The sequence below is a fragment of the Zosterops lateralis genome (assembly GCF_965231275.1).
Source record: "Zosterops lateralis genome assembly, chromosome: 14".
Taxonomy (NCBI): Eukaryota; Metazoa; Chordata; class Aves; order Passeriformes; family Zosteropidae; genus Zosterops; species Zosterops lateralis.
In genome coordinates this window covers 381,882-392,882 of record NC_139774.1, presented here as the reverse complement: position 1 = coordinate 392,882, position 11,001 = coordinate 381,882, and the positions used below count along the sequence as shown (strand labels likewise).

Sequence of the window (11,001 nt, the reverse complement as noted above, 5' to 3'; positions counted from 1 at the left end):
GTCCTGAATGTGTTCAGTAATTTACTGCTGTTCATCTGCCTCAGCCAGTGGTAACCAGAGGTGTAAGTGTAGGGTTGCTGTTTTCCATTACCCATTAACTCAGAGCCAGCCTTCATGTAATTAGTTAACAAAAGCAACTGGAGAAATTTCTCAGGGTTCTCACTCAGCCCTTGGAACAGTGCTGTGTTTTTGACTCCATCTCCTTTGTTATCTGGTTCATAGATCAGTTGGAACAATGTTCCTGTGTTCCTGTGGTTTGCTGCCCTTCCAGCACCCTGGCAATGCTGATGGCTTGGGATAGGGGCACCTTGTTCACAGCCCCAGACAAAGGACAGATCCTGACTCTGGAAAGAAATCCCTGTGTGTTTAAAAGAGAGCTACAGAGCAGCTGCTGCCTTTAAACTGCAGGAATGCCCACCAGTAGGCATCCTGTTCAGGGGGAAGATTGTGATCCTGAACCCTGAACTGCTCCCAGGCTGTTGGGAGGGAACTGTTGCTGTGGGGAGCAATGCAGGAGCTGCTACAAAAAGCAGCCCAAAGGTGTGCTCACAGGTTTGAATGCACAAGGAATCTTTTCTGGCTATGTTTGAGTATTGACTGTAAAACAGCACTTATTGGCTTTAGACCATGATTGCTTCATGTATCTATTAACGGTAAACAAAACCATCTCCCAAAAGACAGATACCTTTGATGAGACATGGAAAATTTTAAATGAGAAGGAAAATCCTACTGAAACTTATGAGAAAACATGAACGATGGAGATTAAAGACTGTTTTGCAACCTCCATACTTAGGCTTGTTGCCATGTGAACAATCTCTTGATATTTCTTAGTAAGTACTTTACAAAAAAAAAAAGAAAAGATACAAAGTAAAAATTTTGTTTAACTATTGGCATTTTTGCTAGACAAATTAGAACATGTAAAAGAAATTATAAAATAATTTAGAAATTAATGTAAAATTGGAAGCCTTTGGCATACTTAGTAGAAAGGTGCATTGTGAAGAATGATATTTAATAGTCTAAATATATAGTGTTACAACTGTTCTTATTTCTGATGAGCGGCATGATACACTTCATCCAAAGCTGCATTTCAGGAAGATGGATACACAAGTGAGTATGTGTGTTATCAGAGGGGGCATTTTCAGAACAGAGACTACTGGTAAATATAACAATGTGAAAGGATTTGGACAACAGATGTATAAAAATTATTATTCAGAGTTGTTTTCATTATCGTAGTTCCCAGATTCATATTCTTCATCATCTTCCTCATCAGAATTGTCATAATACTCCTTGTATTCAATGCTGTAGCTTGCGCTTCTACTGCCAGCAGTAAATGCAAATGCAGGAGATGGGTCTGCAAGATGTAATTGAATCCAGATTAAATTAGTTGAAGATAGGAACACAGAGGAAAGTATGGGATTGGATTTGTACAGCAAGCTCAGAGTTTCTCAATCTTTGTTATCTATGAAAAGGACAGGAGTTTTAGCGGATGGCTTGAGCTCATACCACTGAAGATCACGAGTAAATTTCTATATAGAATCATGGAATCCCAGAATAGATTGGTTTGAAATGGACCTTAGAGCTCATCTTGTTCCACCTCCTGCCATGGGCAGGGACACTTCTACTATCCCAGGTTGCTCCAAGCCCCATCCAGCCTGGCCTTAGACACTTTACGGATGGAACAGCCACAGCTTCTTTGAAAAACTTGTGTCAGCACTTCACCATGCTCTGAGTAAAGAGTTTCTTCCTGACATCTTGTTGCAGTGTATAATTTTGTGTTTAATACCATATGGTTTATTCCTTTCTCCCCCCACCCGGGGTGGTGGTTTAACCTGGGTTGTCTGTCTTCTCTGATACCTGCCTGTATTCCCGAATGTTCTCTGCCAATTCTTCCTGGTACCAGCCCCTGTCTGGACTGCCTCTCAGGGGAATCCCCTATTCCTCCAGGCCCTATTGGTCTGTTTACATAAATCTCATCACATTAGCCTTCCCATTGGGTTTATGTTTTGTAAACTTCACTTTGTGACCCTCCTCGGTCTTCTCCCTATTGGCCCCTTGACCCCAAACTCCACCCTGACTCTGTCCCTTAAAACCCATGCTCCAGCCTTTGTTCCTTCTTTTAACCTCTGCAGTGTATTCGAGTTAATAAAGAAATCTCGGACTGCATGTGAAGTCCACTTTGCTCCTTATTACACTGACCAGCAGTGACAGCTTAGGACTCTCGGATCCTGGGAGTTCTGTCATCCCCCCGTTAAGTGCCATATCTCCAGGCGTGAGATTACAACATCTAATCTAAATCTCTCCTATTTTAGTTTAAAACCACTCTCCTTTGTCCAACCCCTATCTGCCTGTATATAAAGTCCCTCTTCCTCCTTCTAGTACTTCCCCTTTAGGTTTATTAACCTTTCCCAGTTTTATTACCATCAGCTTGCTCAGCCTGTCTCCAGAGCAGAAATGAAGCATATCCATGGCCCCCTCTGGACCCACTCTAACAGTTCAACATCTTTCCTGTGCTGAGGACATGTTGAAAATGCATTTAATTCCTAATAGTAGTAAAATATCATATCAGTTCTCTGCAGCTCCTGTGCATCTGCAAATACTCCCAGAGAAAATAAAGCTTTGAAATCCACATGTAGAAACTGGACAACTGACAAAGTCCCCTAAACCAGGAGGTAAATGTGACAATACATCTTTATCCTGAATTAGCCAGGAAAAACAATTCTCTGTGCAGGAAGAAGGTTATTATTCTGCAGGGCTGGGCCCAAAGCAAGCCAATAGTAAAGCTATTTCTTACATCTTTCAAACCACTCTCATAGAGGAACAACAACTGTTTCCTTCCTAATTTTATGAAAAATGAACAGCTAAACAGACCTGCCATGATTCAAAGATTCCCTCAGTTACACCACCTGTTGTTTTGGGTTCTGCTAACGTCAAAGAACTTCTCTGGGATAAGGACAGTGGAATAATGTGTCTCAGCTGTATTGCTCCAATCCACAGCTTTCTGTTTTCTGGAAGCTGGTATAATTTGGAGCAAAACATTACTATATGAACCCGTTAGGGGTAAAGTAAAAGACAAGCACACAGAAGAGTGAAAATATGGGCAGCTTTGGGTAGTTTCTCCTATGCTTCATTTGCATTCCAACAACCCCATCCTTTGTATCTTGCTTGTATGCATTTTTATATTTTTTACATCCAAATAATAATAAAAAAATTACCATCAATGACTTTCAATCTTGCAGAGGCATATGTTACACCATGCTTATTTTTGGTGTGGCAGATATAAATGCCTTCATCTGATTTTTTAAGGCCTTGAATCTGCAGCCAGCCTGTCACACCATACTTCCGAGGCCCACCTCTTGCCTTTGAGAAGGAAAGAAATGGTTGAAATTAAGTAACTAGGAGACACCATATATTTCTCAAAATAATTGTGGATTACAATTTTTGCTTTTTTTAAAATGCTATCATGCTTTGAGTCTGCTTATTCTTGCTGCCCTGTGTTTTACATCTTGCTGCTCTGTAGCTCTGTGTTGGTACTTTCCCATCTCTGCTCTTTCATCTTCACTGCCCTGCAAAGTGCTCACATTCCTGTTCCTCTTCACACCACTCTTCCCCGTGTCCTCCTGTCCCTTGTCGCAGCACCACTTGCTGCTTCTTCAAAGCATTCCACCTATGCTCAAGCTCAGGATGAGATGGGGAGTGACTCTGGGGGAGTTGTGAGGGCCAAGGGAGCCTAAGCAAAATGACACTCAGCAGCCAGGTTTTATGATGGATTGGCATGACATTCCATGGGAACTTTCACACTTCACAACAGTTTCAACTGGCTTGGACTAAAGCCTCCTAAAGAAGCATAAGTGGTACCCTGGCTATTGTTCCTTCTGCTGGGACTGCTGAAGCACTGACAGAAATCATCATCATTTGCATAGTCACAGGGCCTATTGGGAATCAATTTATCTCAACAGTGTTGTGTTGTGTAGGAGGACTTCACAGATTAACCACCTTGCTCCTGTTCCCAAACTGCATGCAATGGTAAATTATATTTTTACCTGAACTGCGAGGTGGGTGTCATCTCCTGGCAGAAAGATTTTATTCCCCTTCTTTTTCCATTCAAGCTGTGGCATAGGATAGGCCGACACCTCACAACCAAAAATTACATCATTGCCAGTGTAATTCTGAGCATCCTGAGGTGGCATAGAAATAACAGGAGCTGCAAAGAACCAACAGGGTGCTTTAGGAGACACATGTGCACAAAGAACACAAACACAGAAGTTTTGTTAACATTAATCCCTGCTTAACAGGATACCATCAGATTGTGTTTGCCTTTTGGCTGTCACATACTGTTAAGAGCTACATGATTCCAAGCATCCTTTAAAGCTCAGAAAACCTTGTGTTTGTGCTTTCTAAAAGCACTTATTCAGGTCTGTTCTTCCCCTTGCAGATGACCGTGGAAGCCGAGATGAAAATGAGGGCTTAATTTTGCCCTGTGAGCTGCCATTATGGACCAGGCTTGGGCCCTCCAGCAGAGCCGCCAGTGCCTGACCTGGGCTTCAGAGGAAAGCACAGGAGATTCTGCCACACACGAGTCACAGGGGGATTTGATTATGTGATAGCTCTGAATGTGTTACATTTTGGTTAGCTAACAGCAAAAATACTACTATTGCTGGCTTTTTCTGAGTACAAGTATACAAGTACAAGTATAATTGTCTTGAAGTTGCTAAACATTGTCAAGAACTGTTACCCACGGACATCACAAGTTACAACAGCATTAATGCATTTTACATTTATCCTCAATTGCTATGGATGTAATCCGATATTCGTGTTAGGAATGAAAGGAATTGAAATTCAATTATTTCTGTAAGGTTTCATGTTATGTATATTATACCTGTTACATTTTCACTTACTTGCTTCCTCGTGTTCTCGTACTGTCACCCCCTCCAGTATTTATTTATTGCTTCCGGATTCTCACTTTTCCCTTTCCCCGAAGCAAAAGCTGCCGGCAGCCACGAGAGGGAGCCAGCCCGGGGCCTTGGAGGCGCCGGAACCACAACTCATCCCCGGTTCCCCCGCACCTGATCGCGGGCACATCCATCCCTCTGTGAGTGTGTGTGAGCGTCTGCTCATCTCCCGTGTTAGTGGGGGATGAGCATGTCCGGCGGCAGAGACAAAATAGTGGATTTACTGTTAGCAAAGATTTCCTGGGTTGAAGATCTCTGCTGCCTTTTTTTTTTTTTTCCTTTTTCTTGAATTTTAATTGAAACCACCATCCTTTTAATGATACGTCCACTGTAGCTGAGCTTAAAATGTACAAAAGAAACCAAAAGTCTACATTGATTCACAGGAGTTCTTGAAATTGTTCCCACACAGAGACAGCATAAAAAACTTTTCAAATAGGCAGATGTTGCCTGGTGAGTATTTTCGTTGTGCTGTTAACTCAGGTGTCCTGTGGATCCCCTGCCAACACTGATGTGTGGCCAAGGACTGGGTCCTGCCTATGTCACTGTCCCCAGCTGTGGCTCAGCCACCCACAAGAACACATCTGGAGTCTGGAGGACACAAAAGTCTCAATTATAAATCCACATTACAGCTGTCCAGTGCTGCATACCATGCACCAGGATAATTCCACACTGGGAATTAACTGTTGTCATTAATTGTGAGGAGAATACAGCAGATAGCTGGGAAATGCCTGGCCGTGATCCCAGTCCTGCAGCTGAGTCCAGGGCTGACCAGGACAGGCATCCCTGAGACCAAATTCACAGCAAGCAGCAGTTCTGATCTAACCAAACTGCCCTTTCTGAATCTCAACACACCACCAGTACTTTCATTGTCCACCCAAACTTGAAGTGCCTTCAGAAATTAAATACTACAACCTCACAACATCATTTTGCTGTGTTTTGTGGAAGAAAATTGAAGTAATGTTCTACAATTTAAACAGAAATTTATAAACTTTATTTTTGAGTGTTTCAGGTTTTGTGTTTGGACAAATTCTCCCATGCATAGCTGTGTGTACTTTGATTGCATAACTGATTAGAAACAGAGCTGTATTCTTATGATAACCTGTAATTTTGATTACTGGAGTAGATAATTTTTTGTTGATAGCTATGGAAACTATTTTGATGTCCTGGCATCCAGAGCTAAATGGGCAGGAGCTGCTTCTTTCCTTTTAAAGTTGCAGTCAGTCATGAATTATCACTCTGTGTTATAGAAGACATAAACCAGAAGCAAAGAAAAGTCAAAATACTGTTTTACCTTTCACAATCAACCCTATATCACTCCAGAACAATTAATTACATAATCAATAGGATATTTTTTCTCATATTGTGTATTATTAATTTTTGCTAATCTATGTCTGATTAGATGGAAATTGTGGAATTTTTTGTAGTTTATTTGTTCTTACTCTAAAATTTACATTTAGAATAAAGCATGTGACACAGCTAAATATAAAAAGAATCACTGCTAGATTGTTCTGTTAGTTCATTACATTATCAACGAGAATTGTTTGAGTGTGAATGGGAATGGTTTAAGTGTGAAGAATCTGTATAAAATCAATGTACTTAGTAACCTTGGTAAATTATTAGATAAACTAATCAAAACTAGCTTTCAGGAAAAGAAAGAATTTTTCCATTTTTCTTCAGCGAGCTAGGCCTTTTTCTTTTCCTTTTTCTGGCAAGAGAAGAAAGATGAAAGGCTGTACTCCTCTGATGAAAGGAGTTTATTGTTATTTATTTATTCATTGGTTGCTGTATACAATTATCCATTTGGCATCAAGAGGAAACAGCAGATGCTTTGAAGGAGAGAAAAACAAAACAAGTATTTCGAGCTGAGTGAAGGTTTTATTTATAGCTTGGTACCAAAACCCCATGGCGCTCAGTGTTTGTTTCGCATGCAAATTGCAATCAGGACAGCTCGTGCTGCAGCGTTTGTTGCTCTCAGAGCCAGGTTCCTGCTGTCTTTTGTCACCAGTTGCCCCCGCAGCGGCCAGGGCGGAGCGTGGTGCCCTCCCGGCCCGGGCTGGGCTGGGGGCTCCCGGGACAGCCGCGCCCGTGGCGGGCGCTCTGAGCCCGCTGTGCGTGCTGCAGCCCCTCCAAGCCCCTCTGCCACCCCTCCAAGCCCCCCTGCAACCCCTCCGAGCCCCTCCGACCTCCGGGCTCCGGCCGGGCTCTAAAGCTTCCGAGCCAGCGTGGAGAGCGGCAGCTTGGGGGCAAGAGAAGTACATTTGCGACCCTCGTCGCTGCTAGCCCAGCACCCTACCCAAGTTCCAGCGCTCTGCCCAGCTCGGGCATGCTCCAACTGGGCGCTTTCCTCCACAGCCTCCTTCTAAACGAAACTCTGAGCAACAGCGACATGGCTGTGAACTTTCCGCAGGCTTCTGTGCAATTCAGTAAGCTGAGCGGATAGGATAACTCTCTGCATTCTTGGAGAGAGGCTCCAGCTTTTCTGGGTAGCCAGAGAAGCAGTGGGAAAGCGCTGATGGTGATGCCTGCATGCAGAGCAGTCAAGGTCCTTCTCCTGCTGGAGGAGCAGCAGTGCGATGCGCCTCGGGGGAGACTGGGGGCTGCTGGATGACGCCAGCAATTATAAATGGTAGTACTTCCAAATTAAAAACCTCTTGTACACGGCTAGTTCTGTTAAATTAATTAGAGAGACCACTGCTTTAAGCCTGTGTGCCTGAGCAGCTGCCGCTGCCAAGTTACCGGCACTCGCTAAGGGAGTGGCATTTCTGGCCGAAATCTTCTGGAGGGGCTATGCCGGAAGAACTAATCCCAAGCAAGGACTCCTTCCCAAACTAATAGGCTTGCCGTTGTGCTACGGGCTGGTGTGAATGTCCCTTTCCTGACAAGCCTCGTTTCCCAGCTTAATACCCTGATAGCAAATAAAGGATTTTCTAATGCATCTTCCTCTTGCAGCTAGAGAAAGAGGAAATAAACCTGATATTAGCTGTTCTTCACTTTTTCTAAGTGTTCAATATCCCTTGTTCATTCTATATAAAACTACAGCACAAAGTCTAAGACTGCTAGAGAGGAGTGGGTGAAATATAATGGAGTTATTCCCATATGTAGTCCTTTGCCAGAGCTGCAATTTCAGATTCCCAGAACTGTGACCCATTTGTGAACCACCACCCTCTTCTACTTAAATATTTGATTAACTAAAAAAACCACAGTAATTTCTCATTTAGAAACAAACAAAAGCCTCTTCACATTTTCATTTTATTGTCACGTCTTAAGTGAAAGATGCCCGGGAGTGATGACTTGTAGTAATGCAAAGAATGGGAATAGCATATGAGCAGGGAGCAAGAGTCCCCTGTATGCCCACCTAAGAATCCTTCCACTAACAATCATCAGAGACTTTAAGAGTCCTTTAGGGAAATTGTTTCAGCTTGATTCTATTCTACTATTTGGATCTCTGTTTCATGGGTTAGCTAGATTTTATGATGATTCTGAGTTGGACTATTTTGGACCTTTTTGATAAAAAAACCAGAGCTGTTAGTTAAACCTTATCTTCTATTGCCTCTGCTTCACTGCTTGCCATGCATCCTCACAAGTGGATATACACATGCACACACATGTATACATACATGTACCTCTGTGTGTGTACGTATACACAGGAGATAGATATAGATATAGATATAGATTTCAATGAGATCTGCTTTACTATTACTACTTTAAAATTAGGTCAGTCCTGTTACAAATAACTATCATTTGCCTGTTCCTCCCAGACTATCCCATCTGTTTACCGATTCCCAACTACACATACAACTCCGGTAAAAAAAAAAATCATACTCTGATTATCACAACCATACTCTGATTATTCAGAACAGATCCAAGTTGTAGATTGATGCCATATTAGTCACCATGAGATTTAATCCATTAGTCTAATATAGAGGCTTATAACAGACAAGATTAAGTACCAGATGCTAAAACACATTTAACACGAAATAGTATTATAACTATGTATATTCTATATGTTATAACAAATAGAATAATGATAATTGTAACAAAACTACAGTATTAGTTTAATGAAGTTAAGCTAGAGTAGCTAGTAACACATCTGAAGATAAGAATCAGCTCTTTTTTCAGTTTGTAAGTACATATTACTCTGATTCACATATTACCTCTGTACATATTACCTGATTCACATGGCCCTTTATGTTTCATGCTGATGTTTCTTTTTGCAGCATAAGCCTTGTTGAATTGACAGATGTTTTCGTAGGTTTGCCCATCAGGTCCACAGATGCTCTCTTGAGATTTACACACGCACTGGGGCTCAGGGACTTCCCCAAACCTTCCTTCATCAGCATCCAACCTGCACTCGAGGTGATCCCCACATTGCCCATAAAAATGATTGCCCTGGTCCAAGTCGCAGATCTGACCTTCGACATTCCCACATTCAGGACAGCAGCCGCAGCGATCCAGCACCATCCCAGCTGGACAGTCCTTGGGCTCAGAGCAGAGTGCCAAATCACATTTTCCACAGCTATCTCCTTCCCTTAGCAGCCTCCACCAGCCTCGGTGGTATAAGGCAGGGAAACTCTGTGAAACCTGTACCAGTGCTACCAGCAATGCTGTAACCATCCAGTGCTTCATCTCAAGAGTGTAACAAAAAGCTGAAAAGGTCTTTGGAATAAAGCCAGGGAGAAGACAAAAAAGCAAACCAAAAAAGAGCAAGCTAGTGAGAGAAAAACATCGCAATCCTGGTATTGTTTTAGAATATAAGCTGTACTCCAAACACAGGATTTAAGAAAAAGTTAGTATCAGATTCCTAATCTGGAACTGATAATAAGTATTTATAAAAACCCAACAGCTTTTCTCTAATGCAGTTTGGAATGTGAGTGCTGCTTGCACAGAGACCAAACTGCCCCTTCTGACAGCTGAGTTGAAGCTCTCTGAAAAGCTTTTTGCTCTGTGTCTTATTGAGCCAAATTTGCAAAGCCTTGGTCTACTGAAACATTACAGTGCAGCTATTGTAGGAAGGAGAACAGGGTAAAGGAGTGTAAAATGAAAAAAACCACGGCCATGAGTGCCCCTCCCCTCCATCAGGTGAAATAGATCATCACAAAAAGATAAATACATGTACAAAGTAGCACCCCAAAGCCCACTGCCCTGGGGCTTAACCAGTACTCTAGAGACCAGGACTTGGTGCAACACCGAATGTAATCCATTTCCTGATCATGGCTAGGGGCTCTGAATTAACACTTTAGTTACAAGCTCTATACAAGCAAGAGGCAATCCAAGACAGCTGGAATTGTCTTTAAACTCTCAGGTTTAACATGAAAGATGCCCGTAACCATTGAAGGACCTATTGTTGTCTCTCCATATATTTTCTTTTCAGTGTTTATGAGTGTCTGTGCTTTGCAACACAAAATAATGTGGTCCATCTTTGGCAAGAGTTTAGAGCACAGGCAAACATGAGCAAAATGCTACAGCTTCAAAAGGAGATTCTGCTCAAGTATTAGATGCTGTGCTCATCTTTTCAAAGCTCTTCTCTTCCTTAGTTTCTTAAGATGTGCTTTTACTGCAGGTTATGAAGGAAGATGAAAGAGGTAGCACGGATTTCTTTCCATGCTTTTTCTGTGTGTATATGGCTGCCAGTTCAGGGAGATGGCTTTGCAGGGTCGTTTCTCACCTGATGTTGCACTGCTCTTTCTCCATCTCAGGGTTTAGACATGCTCCCTATCTCCTGGGAGAAATCTCTCTACAACTATCACTCTCTGCAGCTTCCTAAAAGGTGGTTGTGTCATCATGCCCTGGACTCCAACAGTATCAGATGGGGGTTGGTCTCTTTCTCCAGGCAGCAACTGACAGAACAAGAGGACACAGTCTCAAGCTATGTCAAGGGAAATACAGGTTGGATATTAGGAAAAAGTTTTTCATGGAAAGAGTGATAAAGTACTGGAATTGTCTGCCTGGGGAGGTAGTGGAGTCACCATCCCTGGATGTGTTTAAGAAAGGATTGGATGTGGCACTCAGTGCCATGGCTTAGTTAGAGGATGGGTGTGACCACCTCACATGG

The 11,001-nt window shown here is 42.5% G+C and overlaps 1 protein-coding gene across 1 annotated transcript; it reads right to left on the bottom strand.

Moving 5' to 3' along the window:
• Nucleotides 1-1,137: 1,137 nt before the first annotated feature.
• Nucleotides 1,138-9,587, bottom strand: LOC310915293 (kazal-type serine protease inhibitor domain-containing protein 1-like). Its single transcript, XM_083872076.1, has 4 exons — nucleotides 9,119-9,587; nucleotides 4,041-4,201; nucleotides 3,213-3,357; nucleotides 1,138-1,351 (listed from the first exon to the last, which is right to left on the bottom strand). The coding sequence occupies exons 1-4, from the start codon at nucleotides 9,573-9,575 to the stop codon at nucleotides 1,206-1,208; spliced, it is 909 nt and encodes a 302-aa protein (XP_083728202.1). The 5' UTR covers nucleotides 9,576-9,587; the 3' UTR covers nucleotides 1,138-1,205.
• Nucleotides 9,588-11,001: the final 1,414 nt, after the last annotated feature.

What these genes read in the sequence shown, in the direction of transcription:
- LOC310915293 (XM_083872076.1), bottom strand. Translation starts at nt 9,575, where the DNA reads ATGAAGCACTGGATGGTTACAGCATTGCTGGTAGCACTGGTACAGGTT. An exon ending in ACACCCACCTCGCAGTTCAG is followed by an intron (nt 3,358 to 4,040) that starts GTAAAAATATAA and finishes TCCTTCTCAAAG; the next exon opens with GCAAGAGGTGGGCCTCGGAA. An exon ending in AAGATTGAAAGTCATTGATG is followed by an intron (nt 1,352 to 3,212) that starts GTAATTTTTTTA and finishes TACATCTTGCAG; the next exon opens with ACCCATCTCCTGCATTTGCA.